The sequence below is a fragment of the Primulina huaijiensis genome, chromosome 1 (genome assembly GCF_012295235.1).
Source record: "Primulina huaijiensis isolate GDHJ02 chromosome 1, ASM1229523v2, whole genome shotgun sequence".
NCBI lineage: Eukaryota > Viridiplantae > Streptophyta > Magnoliopsida > Lamiales > Gesneriaceae > Primulina > Primulina huaijiensis.
The window spans coordinates 8,351,964-8,370,185 of NC_133306.1; the positions used below are offsets into that span (position 1 = coordinate 8,351,964).

The 18,222-nt window shown below is 34.1% G+C and overlaps 1 protein-coding gene across 2 annotated transcripts; it reads left to right on the forward strand.

Moving 5' to 3' along the window:
• The first annotated feature begins 4,716 nt into the window (after positions 1-4,716).
• LOC140981191 (receptor-like protein kinase BRI1-like 3) lies at positions 4,717-9,232 on the forward strand. Of its 2 annotated transcripts, none has more exons than XM_073447513.1 (2): positions 4,717-5,206; positions 5,286-9,232. In XM_073447513.1, exon 2 carries the CDS (start codon positions 5,422-5,424, stop codon positions 9,058-9,060), a length of 3,639 nt encoding a protein of 1,212 aa, XP_073303614.1. In that variant the 5' UTR covers positions 4,717-5,206; positions 5,286-5,421; the 3' UTR covers positions 9,061-9,232. The 2 variants fall into 2 exon arrangements, with proteins under 2 accessions (XP_073303614.1, XP_073303605.1); XM_073447504.1 differs by having other exon boundaries at positions 5,307-9,232.
• The last annotated feature ends 8,990 nt before the right edge of the window (positions 9,233-18,222 follow it).

An 18,222-nucleotide genomic window follows, 5' to 3' on the forward strand; every position in this document is an offset into this window, starting at 1 on the left:
ATCATCGTCTTGTGCATCTAAGTGGGCTTACGTTATGATTTTACAATCATCAAAGTCCTCTTTGGAAAACATGGGGAATATATAGAAGGAGACCGTTATCTAGATAGTGTTCAGAAATAAGAATTAAACTCGCTCTAATACCACTTATTAGGATTAGGTGATTGGTTAAAATGGATGTTAAATAAACAATCACACTAGTTTGTCCGAAAATTCGGTTGGGTTAAAAATTTGAATTTAGTAATTCTTGACAATTCAATGTCATTTGACTACTATGATAAGTTATGTGCGGAAAGAAACTAAACTAACAGATTGAACACTAAAAAATATCTAAGTAAGAAAAACAGTTGGGTTATCAAGAGTATGCCTACTGAAATGTAAATAACACAAAGATATTTCTGGTTGTTCGGAGAACTGAATAACTTCTATGTCACCCATTCTTCCTTGTAGGAATAGTGTTTACTTGAAGGCTTTGGAGATTATAATTTTTGTAACAACCCAATTCAGCAGGGCTTTATCACTGTCTAACTGAAACTCTTAGTTTAACTTATTTACTTAAACAACACTGGACAATACACTAAATGTTAGTTTACAAGTATTTTGAAATGAAAATATTAAGTACAAATTGATCCTCAATGATCTAATTTAATACTTGCTAAGAAATTTTGAAAGCAGTTGGGCTATTGAAAGCTTAAATAATTGAACTTATTCGATGATTCCAGAGATCTTTACCGATTTACAAGTTCCTCTATTTATAGATTTTGATTCAACGACCAGTAAAATCAAATATTATATCTGTTCCAAATATGATAATCGTTAATACTGTCTTTTTCACTCACTGTCCTTTTTGATAATTCGTATACTGTAGATAATGCTCTTGGATTTCTGACAATTCACAGACTGTTGGTACAAAAAAATTTATCAAATAATTCAGCTTTTTAACTCTGAGTAGATTAAATTATTCTTCAGAGAATGTTTTTTCATTTACTCAACTATCTTTTAGTTCAGTTGGTCTTCAGCTATCAGCTCTGTAGACCTTGATATCAGCTATGCTTCAAACTGATTTTGTCTTATAATACTTTCAGTTTATATGTATTTATTATACTAGCTAGTGTATGTTGGAGAAAGTCTAGTTAATAAGAGACAACATTTACGCATAATATACGTTTGTTGTGATAAAAATATCGCCCCAAAAGATGAAAAATGAAAATTTAAGCTATATTATAAATTTCTATAGGTAATGACCTTAATGGCTCGAAATATAGAGAGAGAGAGAGAGAGTTTGCGCAACTTTTAATAAAAAAATACGTATGAAATTTGACTTGATTTGAGCCATCTCTCGCGTATTAGATGCTAGCTTCTTGTTTTCAAAAACATTACTAGAAATACGATTCAAAACTATTTGAAAAATTGAGATGAATCGAGTGTTTTTTCATGGTTTATTCGATGCTATCGTAGATCAATTCCCTAAGGTTTCATCCAATGGTTTCCTATGTATTACTCAATATCTATAGCCCTAAATGAAAAATGAGAATTGCATGTATGTCTTTAATTTGGATGAACTTTAGGACATTATTTTAAGAGCAACACCAAATTAACCGTGTTTTTAGATACGCCCACTACACCGGACGCACATAACCAATTTAAAATTAGATCATATCAAAGCTATTGTACGAGAAGTTTCACAGTGTTTGAATCCCATATTTTCCACCAACAGAATTTATTAATATCAAGATGTTTTATTTCCTATAATTATTTATATGAATTATAATGATGTTCACCGGGAAAGACATTTGAAGAAAAAGATTATAGTAGATCTATTGTGAGACAATCTCACGAATCTTTATCTGTGAGACGGGTCAACCCTACCGATATTTACAATAAAAAAGTAATACTCTTAGCATAAAAAGTAATATTTTTTCATGTATGACTCAAATAAGAGATCTGTCTCACAAAATACTACCTGTGAGACCGTCTCAGACAAATTTTTGAAAAAAAGATTATGGACCCATTTGTTATTTTGACCATTTATTTTCGTAATCACTAAGTTGTGGAAAATATACCAAAAAGGACGGTCCAAAAATCAGCAAGGTTTCATTGCGAGGATTCCGCTATTTTATTTAATAATAATAATATGATACTGAGAAAAAAAATAAAATAATATTTTTATATATTTAATTAAAATCAATAACAAATTTTTTATTGATAATGAATGAATATGATGAGAATCTATGGAAAACGGAAGCTTTATTATCCATCCATGAAAGAGAATAGGATTCATTCACTCGTGTGTGTGTGTGTGTGTGTGTGTTGCAACACTGACAAAAGTGTGTGTACCCCCAACACACCAGCAAATAATGACAAATGTGTGTGTTTGTGCTCTATCTAATCTTTGATTGATATCACAGTGTCCACAAAATTAATAATAACCACGACTTGTTTTTTTGGCTGTCACCCTCACCATTTTTTGATGATATAAATTATAATTGTTTTTTTTTTTCTACTTTAATGTTTTTCCTTTTTTTTTTTTTTAGTTGAAGAAGGATTCAGAACTCATTTCAAAATCGAAACCTTGATAATTATAAGCTAGGCTTAAAATCCATTTCCAAATATAAAAACTGACATTACATACAATTTATCATCAATATCTCTGTTTGATAATATTTTAGGGGAAAAAAATCTAGGCATGCGTAAATTTCGCATTCTATATTTTACGCGAAATGAATATATAAACTAAATCAATTCGGGTATGTTTGGTAGGTTGTGTCGAATTGAGCATTAGTTCTATTCAAAAATTGTTCAACCCGAACCCGAATCAACCCGATTAACTCGATTTTGAATTTTTTTTAAATAAAATTAAAAAAATAAGTTAAACACATAATAACAAAATCTCCCTCATATATATGATTTAAATTTGAAAATCTAATTGTAGAAAAATAAAGTATATTTACTAAATCAAATAAACAATTGTTTAAAAAATAAAAATAGTTCAAAATAAATATTAAATTATGAAAATTTATTATATAAATATACAATAAATAATTTTTCAAACATACAATATATAAAAATACATGCAATATTTAATAATTATATTTTTTTAAAAAAAATTAAAATTTTCGACATAACTCAACCCGATCATTTTTTTCGGATTAGCTATCGGGTCCAAATCGATCTGACCCGAACCCGAAAACCTCAAACTCAAACCTGATTTTTTCGGGTTGAACTGTGTCGGATTGATGAATCGTGACTGATTTTGATACACCTAGAATTATATCATATACTTTTCTGAAGATAGAAAATTGATTCTGATATCAATTCTTGGAAATGGGGATTGGAGTTTGCTGTGCGAAATAAACCCAATAAATTCTAATATTTTTTGAAGGACTATTTTTACTTTGGNGTTTACAAGATATTATAATCCAGCCACCCACTTCCCAAGAATTTTGCTTAAATTAACTACAACACATGCACTAAAAAATACCATTGATTTTACCCAAATCTGATTTAAAATAATGTTACATTTCCGATGGTGGCACGACTCGAGATTGATTACTTCGACTTGTTTGTTTTGTTGCAAATTAACATGCACACACTATGTGCATTTTTTTTTTGAGGAAAGTACATATATTTCTTAAAAGATTGTGAAGTGGAATGGAAGGCACGCTCGTTGACTCTTTAATGACTTACTAGAATTCGTGATTATTCCAGATCACAATATTTTAAAGATAAGTTTAGTTGAATATACAAGTTGAGATGTTTGAAAATATTTCACTATTCAAATTGTATTATTTTAAAGATAGAAAATTATAGACTAAGATTCACTAACTTCGTGTAAATCTTGGCGCTTGCGTTGTTTTAGTAAGTAAACTATAGACTTTTTATATTCTATGCTTGAATATGAAAATAGACATGTTAAATCTTAAATTAAAAATAATAATAACAACAATAAGAAAAGGATCAAGAGTTTGCAAGTTACCATATTAGTCTAAGATTTAGATAAAACACATAGAAAAATAACGATTACGTAAAAAAAAAAAGACAAATGGACCACATCTCTTTCTGATTATCTTATTAGCCTGATAACCATTAAATTCAAGCATTTTTTGATATACAAAAACTTGTGTGAGACGGTATCACGAATCGTATTTTGTGAGACGAATCTCTTATTTGGGTCATTTATGAAAACTATTACTTTTTATGCTAAAAGTATTATTTTTTATTGTGAATATCAGTAGGGTTGACTCGTCTCATAAATAAAGATTTGTGAGATCGTCTCACAAGAGACATACTCTTTTTGATATGTCGTACATGTTGGGTAAATTTAAGTTGTTTCATTTATCATGTAAAAGTATCAAAAAGAAATATAAACTAAGGTAGTAAAAAAGGTAAAATCATTTATTGATATATTGTAGCGATGGAATAGTCTTTAGACCAACGGAACATAATTCTTTAAAATAACAAAATAAATGCAAATAAAAGAAACAATAATTGGAGAAGGGAATGTGATCTCATCTTTAATTATAATCCCTTTTCTTCTTCTTTGACTGAGTTTCTGTACTTTTTTTAGCTGATTCGAGATACTTGTTAAGTAAATTCCTTAAAAAGGAAACACATATTTTTCATTTAAAACTCCTTTCACGAAATTATTTGGACAAAGAAAGGCGTAGATGCCCCATAACCCCATAAATAAAGTAAACCCATTTCAGAAAGACACATACAAAAGAGAAAAAAAAAAGCATCAAATCCCATGTTTGACTCCATCCATAATACAAGAAAAAAGACAATTTTTTATTTATATTCACAAAAAAAGGAGGAAATCTTGGAACCTATTTTGTTCTTCCTTGACACTTGAATCTTTATTAACATGATCGAGTGTGGGTGCCGTTTGTGTGCAATTATGTGAACAGGGATTTGAATACTATGTTGTAATGAGGCTCACATATAGTCTGTGACAGCCGACAAATCTGAACATCGTACCCAAAAGCCAACAAAAGACTGAAGAAATGGTACACAAACATCTGAATCAGCTGGTGTTGATACTTCTTCTGTACTTGTTTTTTTTCCATACCCTACATGGTATCCCTTGTTAAATTTCTTGTACACTTAAATTCTTTGAGCAGAGGGGAGCAAACACCTGGTTGTTCTCTATCTCTCTTGTCTGTCTTGTTTCTGTTTGCTGCCTAAATCTATGAAGTGTAGCTGAATAGAGGTATATTTTTTTCTCTTCTTTTTTATTTTTTTTCTTTTTCAAATTTGGTGTTTGCATATGTTTTGGTTCGCTGAACCAGATGTTTATTTCGTCTGTGAAGAACTTCGAGAAATTTTTGAAGAATGGAGGAATGAAAAGAAAAGCTCGAAGTGGTGGTGGCAAAAGGAGATGAAGGGGGTGTAGAAATTTGTTTTTGTGCACTGTTTTGAGGGAAGATGATGAAAAGAACTGCCTTTTTCTTGGTGTTTTTCTATAGTTTTTACTTACTGGGGTTATTAAGTGCAAGAAATCTTTCTTCAAACACAATAAGTGATGGGAATGAGGTGGAGATTTTACTAGCTTTCAAGCAGTCTTCAATTGAAACTGATCCAAAAGGGTTCTTGAAAAACTGGGTCCCATCTTCTTCAAGCCCATGTTCATGGAATGGAGTTTCTTGCTCTAATAATGGGAGCGTCATTAAACTCGACTTCACAAATGCAGGCCTTAGTGGCCATCTCCACATTTCTGATCTTATGGATTTGCCAAATGTTAAAACTCTTGTTTTCACAAGCAATTTTTTCTATGGGAATATTTCTTCATACTCTAAATCTTGCAGCATTGAGTTTCTTGATGTATCTAGCAATAATTTTTCAGAGCCACTTGCTATGGATTCTTTGTTGGTTTCTTGCAGTGGGATTGTTTCATTGAATCTATCACATAATGCAATTCCAGGTGGAAGTCTCAAGTTTGGGGGTTCTTTATTGAAACTAGACATTTCTTACAATAGGATTTCAGATTTGGGGTTGTTGAGTTATGTCCTATCCAATTGTCAAAACTTGAGTTTCCTTGATTTCTCAGGAAATAAGTTGGCTGGCAAGCTCGACAGCTCTTTGAATTCTTGCAAAAGCCTCTCCTTTCTTGACCTCTCATACAACCATTTTCACGGGGAAATTCCGCCTGGATTCATAACAAACTCAATGTTATCTTTGCAAAATCTTGATCTTTCAGTTAATAACATCAGTGGGAATCTCATGAGTTTAGATTTTGGAGTTTGTCGTAATCTCGTTTTTCTTAATCTGTCCCACAACGTTTTCTCTGCTACCGGATTTCCTATGACCTTAACAAACTGTCAGAATCTTGAAACTCTGGACATTAGCCACAATACAATCCAGCTCAAGATTCCAGGAGATTTATTGGGGAAGATGAAGAATTTGAGGCGTTTAGTTTTATCCTACAATCAGTTTTTCAGTGAGATTCCGGCTGAGTTAGGGGCGATTTGTGGGACACTAAACGAGCTTGATCTTTCTTCAAACCGGTTAACTGGTGGGTTTCCTTCAACCTTCTCGTCTTGCTCTTCGCTGGTCAGCCTAAACCTCGGCAATAACCAGCTTTCGGGAGATTTTCTGAATACTGTAGTGAGTTATCTTGCAAGTCTCAAGTACCTGTATGCCCCGTTCAACAATATAACTGGTCAGGTTCCGAGTTCCTTGACGAACATGACTCGTATTCAGGTTCTTGATCTCAGTTCCAATGCTCTAACCGGGAATGTACCTTCTGCATTTTGCTTGAAAACATCAGATCCGCCCCTCGAAAAACTGCTGTTGGCTGATAATTTCCTCTCAGGATCAGTACCATCGGATCTTGGACTCTGCAAAAATTTGAGGACAATTGATCTCAGCTTCAACAACTTAGACGACTCAATCCCACAAGAAATCTGGAAACTGCCAAAACTATCCGACGTAATTATGTGGGCAAACAGCCTCACCGGTAGCATACCAGAAGGGATTTGCCTAAATGGAGGAAACCTTCAGACTTTGATTCTTAACAATAATTTTATAACCGGAACTCTACCGAACTCTATAGTCAACTGTACTAATCTTATTTGGGTATCGTTATCCAGTAACCGGCTCTCTGGCCAAATCCCTTCGGATGTAGGTAATCTTGCCAATCTTGCTATTCTTCAGTTAGGAAATAACTCACTCAGTGGAGCAATTCCATCAGGTATAGGCCGTTGCCAAAGCCTGATATGGCTCGACTTGAATAGCAATGAGTTGACAGGATCCATCCCCTTAGAACTAGCTGCAGAAGCAGGATTCGTTGTTCCTGGCATTGTTTCGGGAAAACAGTTTGCCTTTGTCAGAAATGAGGGGGGGACAGAATGTAGAGGGGCTGGTGGACTGGTCGAGTTTGCAGGGATTCGTGCTGATAGACTCGAACAATTTCCAATGGTTCACTCCTGCCCTTCAACAAGAATTTACACAGGGGTAACAGTATACACTTTTACGAGCAATGGCAGCATGATCTACCTTGATCTCTCCTACAACAACCTATTTGGTTCTATCCCTGAAAACTTTGGTTTGATGAGTTTTCTGCAGGTTTTGAATCTGGGACATAACAGTTTAAGTGGTGAAATACCCTCCAGCTTCGGTGGCCTCAAGAGTGTCGGGGTTCTTGATTTATCACATAACAAGCTCCAAGGATTCATCCCAGGTTCGTTAGGCGGGCTCTCATTTCTTAGCGATCTTGATGTTTCGAACAATAATCTTACGGGATCAATTCCTTCTGGTGGTCAGTTAACTACTTTTCCAGCTTCGAGATACGAAAATAATTCAGGCCTTTGTGGGGTTCCATTACCTCCTTGTGGGACAGGAAACGGGCACAATTCTTCCAACTCTTCTAAACAAGGTAAGAAGCAAAGCATGGCCGTGGGAATGGTTATTGGTATAATGGCTTCTGTTGTATTCGTATTCTTGCTTGTATATGCACTATACCGAACCAAGAAAACAAAAAATCAGGACGAGAAATGGGAGAAATACATTGAAAGTCTTCCAACCTCAGGCAGTAGCAGTTGGAAACTATCGTCTGTTCCAGAGCCTCTAAGCATCAACGTCGCCACATTTGAAAAGCCTTTGAGGAAATTAACTTTTGCACATTTACTCGAAGCAACTAATGGATTCAGTGCCGATAGTTTGATCGGTTCCGGAGGTTTTGGTGAGGTCTACAAAGCTCGAATGAAAGATGGAAGTGTCGTTGCAATAAAGAAGTTAATCCATATAACGAGTCAGGGAGATAGAGAGTTTATGGCAGAAATGGAGACCATAGGAAAAATCAAACACAGAAACCTAGTGCCCTTATTAGGATACTGCAAGATTGGCGAGGAAAGGCTCCTTGTTTATGAGTACATGAAATGGGGAAGCCTTGAATCTGTCCTACACGACAGGGAAAAAGGCATGGGAACAAGACTCGATTGGGATGCTCGAAAAAAGATTGCCATTGGATCAGCTAGGGGACTAGCATTTCTTCACCATAGCTGCATTCCACATATTATTCACCGGGACATGAAATCAAGCAACGTCCTTCTAGACGAAAACTTTGAGGCCAGGGTATCAGATTTTGGAATGGCGAGACTCGTAAACGCCTTTGACACACATCTTAGCGTGAGCACACTTGCGGGAACTCCTGGATATGTCCCTCCTGAGTATTACCAGAGTTTCCGGTGCACAACGAAAGGGGACGTCTACAGCTATGGGGTCGTGTTACTAGAACTCCTTTCGGGCAAGAGGCCGATTAACACATCGGAATTTGGGGATGACAACAATCTTGTGGGGTGGGCAAGACAACTGCACAAGGTTAAAAAGAGCCATGAGATATTGGATGTGGATTTGATAACTAGTTTATCAGGTGACGCTGAACTCTACCAGTATCTTAAAATAGCATTTGAGTGCCTCGATGACAAGCCGTATCGTAGACCAACGATGATTCAAGTGATGGCTAAGTTTAAAGAGCTTATGACAGATTCGGGTAGTGATATTCTTGATGGGATTTCTTTGAAAAGTTCAGTCATAGATGAATCATCTCAAGAGAAGGACATTTGATTTTGAAGATTTGTGCGTCCACATTTTGCCACTGTATATAATACATATTTGAAGGAATCATTTTGTTTGTTTAGATTGAGGCAATTTTGTTACATTTGTCATCAAAATATTGGTTACCTTTTTTTTTTTTTGTTAAATACCGAGGATGTATAATGTATATTCTTGGTTAGAATGTCGTTAGGGAAAATTGATTATTATAGTATATTTCAAAGCCATAATTTTCAAAATGAGTTCTTTATTACACATTTTGCATTATGTATTATTTAATTAAAAAAATCCTAAAATATCTTTTTTCTATAAACAAACATGTTTCATTTTCGTGATTCTTTTGTTTAATTATCTATTATTTCTCAGTTGATTTAACATTTGTCTATTTTATTACACCTACAAATTATCAAAAAATCATGACAATAATCAAGTCAAATATTAAAAAAAATTAAAATCAAAATTAGATCAATCAATTTTAGGCAATATATTCTAATGATTTGACATAAACCACATTGGTAACATAATGGGTTTGCCAGTCCATATATCTACGCACACATTAATATCAATATAAAATCAATTTTTTTTGCGTAAAAATTAAGTGGAGAATAGGATTGATGTGCTTCACGGCCTCCGCTGTATGCACGGAATTGATGAGATAATTGTTGGAAATTTCAATCAAATTTAGAGTTTGAATAAAAATTATGTCTCATGAATGTGGGAGTGTCTTTTGACTCTCCACATTCTTGAGTTAGTTGAAGACTTTTAGCTCTTCATATTCTTGAGTTAATGGGAAGATTAATTGTGTTAATTAATCTTGCATGACTCTTGGTGTGCATTTTAGAGCTTACAAATAGTGGGTTCATTTCTTCATTTCAAATACATGAAAATTTTATCTTTTTCAAGAACTCTCTTGCATTTCATATTGTTATCTTTTCATTTGGCCTCCATTAAATCTCGGTGATAAAGTGAATGTATGTTTTCGGTTCGTCGGTGTAGTTACTTCTTGCTAAGTTGTTGCAAGGTTTTGCAGTTGTATCTTGAGAAACAGTTGTCCGACGAGATCCTCGAAGCACCGTCGGAGAGGACAAATCTGTTTTAAGTTTGTTAGCCAAATATGCTAATCACAATGGATTTGTATTCACTTTAGGGGGTGCAAAAATTGCGTGGAAATCTTCTAAACAAACTGTAATAGCCAGATCCACGATGAAATCTGAGTTTATAGCTCTTGATAAGTGTGTTGAAGGAGCTGAATGACTACGTCACTTCTTAGAAGATATTCCAAGATGGGAAAAATCGGTGTTGGCTATATGCATACATTATGATAGCCAATCTACAATTGGAAGGGCACAAAATAAAATGTATATTGGTAAGTCTAGGCATATACGTCGTAGAAACAATATCATTAGACATCTACTCTCAACTGTAGTTATCTCTGTTGACTATGTAAAGTCAAGAGATAATATAGCGGATCCGCTAACCAATGGATTAAACAGAGAGTTAGTTGGGAAAATGTCAAGGGGAATGAGGCTCAAGCCTATAGAATAAATTGGTGCGAAGGAAAACCCAATCTACGTTGACTGAAGATCCCAAGAACTATGTTCAATGAGACAACCTAATCGCACTGATTTGGTATATCACTGTGGGGGTTATCTCTAGTCCATTCCTATTATGAAACAGTGAATGTTGAGGATAAGCTTACGGCTTTTAATGATTTTGATGAGATAAATATAGAATCACCTATGTGAGAGAGAAGTGAGGCCGCTTCTAAGGAATTGCTAGGCTCAATTCTTGACTCTCTCGCAGAACCAGGCGTGTGTTCATGGCCAAAACGAACACGATCATGAGAACTGAATAGTATCAGGGAGAGTCTTGTGTGAGATATATCTTAATTTACATAAACGACAGAACAGTTCAAGGACATCATGTCTACTGGTCAGCTAGTAAAGCAAATATATTTCATAAGGAAAGGGTCAAAGGGTAACACCTACCTATCCTATGTAAGATTCAACTGTAGAACTTTGTCACCAAGATTTGTATCAATTTTCATTCATGTGGAGGATTGTTGGAAATTTCAATCAAATTTAGAGTTTGAATAAAAATTATGTCTCATGAATGTGGGAGTGTCTTTTGACTCTCCATATTCTTAAAGACACTCCCACATTCTTGAGTTAGTTGAAGACTTTTGGCTCTTCATATTCTTGAGTTAATGAGAAGATTAATTGTGTTATTTAATCTTGCATGACTCTTGGTTTGTATTTTGGGGCTTATAAATAGTGGGTTCATTTCCTTATTTCAAATAAATGAAAATTTTATCTTTTTCAAGAACTCTCTTGCATTTCATATTTTTATCTTTACGAGTTCGTTTGTTATTAGCATATTTGACTAACAATAATAAAATACAGAGTCTGAGATGAAGAAATTGATTGTGAATATGGTTTAAAAGATAAGAGATATATTTGTAATTTGATATGATAAAAAGATTATTTAGGCTAATTAATTTAACTGAAGACTAAAATTGATTATAGTAAATGTGTAAAGTCTATTTAAGAAAATATCTCTCAATCTCTTTTTTTTTTTTTTCAATTCAAACATCCAAAAAATCCAACATCCCATCAAATATTTGCGTAATTTGAGTTCATTTGCGGCGTGCTTTCAAATTTCTTTCGATCTTGAAGTCAAACATCGTTTCAAACTTAAAATCTTTGTGTCAGATCTGTGCTTTCAAATTGAGAGTTGAAGAGTTGTGCATGCCTATCAAGTTAATCAATATTGGGCAGATGCAGGTGGAACTGGAACCCAATTTATTTTCGAACTAATCTACTCAATCAAATTAAGATGGGGCTTTGAACACGTTTGAGATTGGATCATGGGCCATAAAATATTGTACTCTAAAAGGTAGTACGTTTGGTTGGATAATTAGTACAGTATAATAGGCTGCTTGGTTGATAATTGAACTGATTGTTAATCAACCCTCACGATTATAATCATTCAATAATACTACTTTCTTACTAATTTGATATATTAACCTTATGCAAAAAAAAAAAAATTTTCAGGATATACTTATATTTCTATTAGATTGAAATATAATTTCCATTATTTTAAAAAATATAGTGGATCCATATATTAGTTATTACAAGCCAAGAAAATAATGAGTCATGTTCAATCTACAAATGAAGGTTAAACATTTAGTCATAAAGTACATTTGAAATGACAAAACTATTATAAATGTATTTTTGAAAGAGTTTTTTAAAATAAAATGCAAAGATAATTTTGACATTTTAACTCAATTTGTAACTCTCATTGTATATATAACATTTTTCAGCATATAATATCTCGATATCAGAATCTACTCTGCAATGTATCCGAAGGCGTAACAAAATATACTTAGAAACACTGCACAAAATAATAAAAACTAAGTATTTTCTTCAATATGGAGAAAATGACATAAACAGCAGCTAGCAGTGGAACAAAATGTAAGCAACAATTGAAATGGGTAAAGGAAAATCACAAAAACTCTTGTGAGACGGTCTCACGGATCAATTTCGTGGATCGAATCTCTTATTTGGGTCACCCATAAAAAAATATTACTTTTTATGCTAAAGATATTATTTTTTATTGTGAATATCAGTATGGTTGATCCATTTCATAGATAAAGATTCATGAGACCGTCTCACAATAGACTTAATGAAGTAAAATAGTATCAAGTATATCAATAACTGCAGCAACTCGTGCGTTGATAATGGACCAATGAATCAACTCCAGCTCTCATAAAGCAAAGACACGGTCAACTCAAGTCATAATAGAGATTAAAAGAAAGTTTAGTTGACTGAGTGAAAGATTAGCAGATAAGTGACAGTTAAGAATCATTGTATAAACTAGTAAAAGATACAAATATGTTGCATGTATAATCAATATTAGCCTTATCCTGCACACCAAACAATGTATTTTTGTTTTTTGTTTTTTGTTTTTCATTCGATTTTTGTTTTCCACTACAAAAAAAAAAGGGGTTAGTGACGGTTTTGGCTAAAAGAGTTAAGCGACGGTTCTAGCGATGGTTTTGAAAAACCGTAACAGGAAACCGCGTCGCTAATTTACAACGACGGTTTTTCAAAATGAAAAACCGTCGCCACTGAACAAGGCCGTCGCTAATTTAGCGACGGGTTAAATATTAACCGTCGCTAATATTAAGCGACGGTTAACCGTCGCTAAATGAAAGCGACGGTTTCTAAACAACCGTCGCTATACTAAGCGACGTTGTTTGGAAAACCCATCGCTATATTAAGCGACGGTTTTTAGAAATACCGTCGCTATATAAAAACTGTAAAAAAAATTAAAAATCATAAAAATACTACGCAAAATTTCATAAATACGATACACCACAAATTTTAAAATTAAATATTAAATTTTCGATAAAAAAAAACTTTAAAAATCTTACTTGCGCGAAGATGTGCAGATCACGTAATGCTAAAAGATTACATCGTCGAGCAAATCTACGAAATTAATACAAAAAAATGTTAGTACAAAGTAAAAAAAACGAAAATGCGAAAAAATTGATAGAGTTCCGCTAAAAAATAAAAAATCCGAAAAAGCGAAAATCGATGTAATTTGTTCGCGAACTTCGGTATATAAAGAATCGTAGCGACTGTAGTCGAAAAACCCGTCGCAATTAGCAACAGTTTTTGACAAACCGTCGCCGATCTTAGCCCAACAGTCGCTTTTAGCGACGGGTAAAAAAAACCGTCGCCTATTGCGACGGATTAAATAAACAGTCGCAAAATAATGCGACGGTTTATTATAATACCGTCGCACATAGCGACGCGTTATAACCCGTCGCACAAAATAGCGACGGTGTACTTAAACCGTCGCTAATATAGCGACTGTTGATGTAAAACCTTTTTGATACTATGAAATTATAAGATTTTTCTTGTTGGCGGATGCTACTATGAAATTATAAGATTTTTCTGTGCTACATTTGCATGGTTTCTTCCAATATAATATAAATATATCTTTGTCTGACTCCTATTAAAATTTGAGGGAATCATGTTATCTATTAGCTTTTCATGAAATTATGTTAGATGTTAGGTTTGTTGAGCCAAACGAACTGATTTTTTGTATTGAAAATGCTCAAGAAGTACAACTACCAGCTACTAATGGTAACCGCTAAAACGAAAGAATAGGAAAAGTGTGAGATATATCGCATTTTACTAAAACACCAAAATGCAAACTCTATTTCCAACACACCTCTCAAGGTGTTAGGGTATCGTTTTTCACATCCAAAATGTAATGGAAGTTTAAAAATTTTAGTTTCGACGTTCGAAACATTTTTTGGATGTCGTATGAATTAAAAAATTAATAAGGTATTTAAAATTGTTTACCTTTGCATATTTAATGTCAGCTCCGACCATTTCGATTTTTAAGCGGATATAACAATTTTTTTAAACCCTTTCAAACGGATCTCTCTCTTTTTGAGCATCTAATCAAATCCACGATAGGAGACTAAATTACCTCTTTAGATCACACTAAATGTCTATACAAACTTTACGTTGAGACTTGATAGCTCGAATTTCAGAGATCCTGCGACAATGATGGTCGTGGAAGTGGTAGTGAAATTTTTCTTCAAAAACTTCAAGGTGGCCGAAACTTGTGTGTGGGAGGAGAGGTAACAAAATTTTTCTGCAAAAATAGTCTTATTTCATATTACCCTCACAGAAATATTTATAGAGTTTGATCCCCGATCACATCAATAGTCATTCTCTCATTAGGATTCATAATCCTACTCCCATCAAAATTCTTTATTTTCATTAATCAATATGCCCCTGACTCGCGCATATGCGCGGGTTTTTCTGCTTTTCCGCTCGCACTTTTCTTCTAAGGCCATTTCCAATCCTTTTTCACACCCATGTAGTCGCCTTACCTAGATTCCTACAAGCACATCAAAAATAGCAAAAAAAAAACGAATAATCCCGTCCGAGGAAACTAACAATCTATACGAATTATAAGGATAATTTAAATGCACAAATTGCACTTATCAAATCCCCTCAAACTCGAACTTTTGCTAGTCCCGAGCAAAAATAACAATAAAAAAAAACACTTCACGGAAGAATTAACGCTAACAACTAAAGTCATAGATATGCAAAAAGTGATATTGGCCTCTGACTCATCTATTTTCATGTAATTCACGATTTCTCAAGAGTCACGTGCGTGTGTGCTATGTCAACGCTCATTTACCCAATCAACTGCTCAAATAGATTCACAACACTTACTAGCCTTATAAACTCCAAAGATTTTCAACTCAGTTTAACCCACACTTCATTAACATACAAATTCACTTACACAGATACCAAAGTACTTTATTGGTAATTATTTGGTTAAATAGATTTCAGCAAAAGTATACAAAAAGATGATATCACACAATGAGATGCTTACATGCAAATGATTAAAGTCCATATTTGCTAACAATTTTTCTCAGGTATCCATAGGCTTGACTTGAACAACTTTTCTCGACTAGTATATTGGATAAATGTGACAAGGTTAATAGGTCTTGTAAGATTGTAACGTTAGGCTATGGCTCTTGGCTACAATAGAAGGTATGGAGGTCAAAATTTGAGAGAAATAATCGAATTTTCATCATCTTCACTTTCGTTTTATTCACCATCACTTTATTGTTTTCTTCCCAATCATATCCTCTATTTTCCCTTTTTTTTTTCTTTTCTTTTCACCACTTTTTGATTCTTTCTTTTGATTGGTTTTTTTTCACAGAGTATTTGAATTCTTACAACACCGATGAACTTATTTCTCTCAAAATTTAGCTAGGACAGTAAGTGTATAAGCTTCATTAGGTAGTTGTTGTGGGATGTAGAATAGATACAAGTGGGGGCTAATTGTTTGTCATTGACACACACCACTTAATTTTTAAATAGGCTCAAAATGGGACACTAGAGATATTTCATATTTATTTGGTAGGCTCAAAGGCTCAAACGATTCTAAAAATTGCCTAAATAATTCCTATGTCACATATTATCCGTATTTCTCCTTGAAAAGTGTTCAAGCAAGTTTTAGATTTCCGTCAATCCATTATTCAACTCGTACAAACATATCACATGCATTTTTCAATAGAACAGACATATAAGACAGGTGCACAAAGAAAAAGCAAGCATCGCAATCTACTCGAGGCTCGATGGGCTAACGAACGATAATAAAAATGAAAAACAGGCCCAAAGACATTGAGAAAGGTTGTCTAGGTCATTTTTGTGTTTGCAAAAGTGTCAGTTAATGTCATGTACGAGTTACTAAAATTCAAATCTCTATTGTCTATTTAACATCACAAGTATGGAAATTGTATCTAAGCGTCGATAGTATCAACAAACATGACCATGCAAAGATTTTTGTGACTCCCAAGTTATCATGAATACGTATATGCATTAAAACCACGATTTCATTTTCATCATCGACCACACAATGACGTATCCATGACTCTTTCTAACAATTCTAGCATTTTTTTAAAAAACTAGACTCCTATGAAATACGAAAATTTGAGCTACTGTGCAGAAAATAGCTAACAACGATTTGAACTAACAAAGAATAACTCAAACAATTAATATGCAAGCAAATTGACCCCTCCCCCCCAAAATTTACAGTATGCATTGCCCTCAATGTATAAACGGGAAAGAACGGAACAATCATACCTCCCACGACGAGCGTCAGTACTGAGACTGAATGAAATGTTTAAGGAATGACACCCAACTTTTGAACAAAATTCCTTAACCAAACACATATTTTCATGTATTTGTGCAACTTTGTATTCGGGCTTAGTGGTCGAATCTGTCGTGGTGTCTTGCTTGGAACTCTTCCAAGAAACAACACCACTATTGAGCTTGAATACAAATCCAGAGTTGATTTTGAATCGTCCACATTTGGTGGGAAGCTAGAATCAATACAATCTTTCAATTTTATTTCTCCACTCTCATAAAACAAGAACAAATTCTTAGTTCTTCTTAACTTAAGAATGTCTTTAACGACTTTTCAATGCAATAGACCGGGATTTGATTGAAATCTACTTGCAAAACTTAGTGCAAATGCAATATCAAGTCGAGTAGATATCATACAATACATTATTCTGCTTATAGCAGACGTATATGGATGCGACTCATGATTTGTATCTCATCATCAGTCTTAGGGAACATAGAATTACACAGAGTCACACCATGACACATTTGGAGATATTCTCTTTTGGACTCTTCCATAGTCCTCAGTATAGTATCGATATAAGTGGATTGGGTGAGTCCTTGCATCTTCTTATATCTATCCCTATAGATCCGCATTCCTAATACATATGATTCTTCACCCATATCTTTCATGGGAAATTTACTAGATAACCATACTTTAGTCGACTGCAACATTCCTATATCATTCCCAATGAGTAGTATGTCATGAACATAAAGTACTAAGAATGTAACTGCACTCCCACTAACCTTCTTGTATACATGGTTCCTGAAGGTTTTTAACAAAATCGAACTCTTTGATAATATTGTCAAATATGAGGTTCCATCTCCTTGATGCATGTTTGAGTCCATAGATGGATCTATAAAATTTGCATACTTTATGCTCACTTCTTACTGATGTGAATTCTTCAGGTTGAGACATGTAAATCTCTTCCATAATATCACCATTATGGAACACTCTCTTCAAATATATCTGTCATATTTCATATTCATATCATGCTGCTATGACCAGCAATATCCTAATGGACTTGAATATTGCGACTGGAGAAAATGTTTTGTGAGGCCCAATACCTAAACTAGGCCCAGCCCATTACCATTTAATTTTAAATACCCAAACCCATTTTATAGAAATCAGTACGCTCAAAATCCAGAAACTCTTCTCCAGCCTTGCCTGTCGCCTTTCTCCTTCTTCTGCAGCAAGCGTGCGATGCTCACAACGGCCAGATTTTTAGTGTAGCGGCGTAGCAATCTTCTTCCTCCAGTATATTAGAGTCTTTCCTACCTTGAATTGGAAGGTTACGAGCTCGATCGGTCCTGTTTTTCAGCACTGTGCGTGAGCTTTGATTCAGTTCTAGGTAAGATTTTCGGCTTCAATTCTTAGTGGTATTTTGGTGGATTAGTTTGTATAGTAAAGTACTAAGCTTTCCCCTAATTTCCAGCTCGTTTTTCAGAT

What these genes read in the sequence shown, in the direction of transcription:
- LOC140981191 (XM_073447513.1), top strand. Translation starts at nt 5,422, where the DNA reads ATGATGAAAAGAACTGCCTTTTTCTTGGTGTTTTTCTATAGTTTTTAC.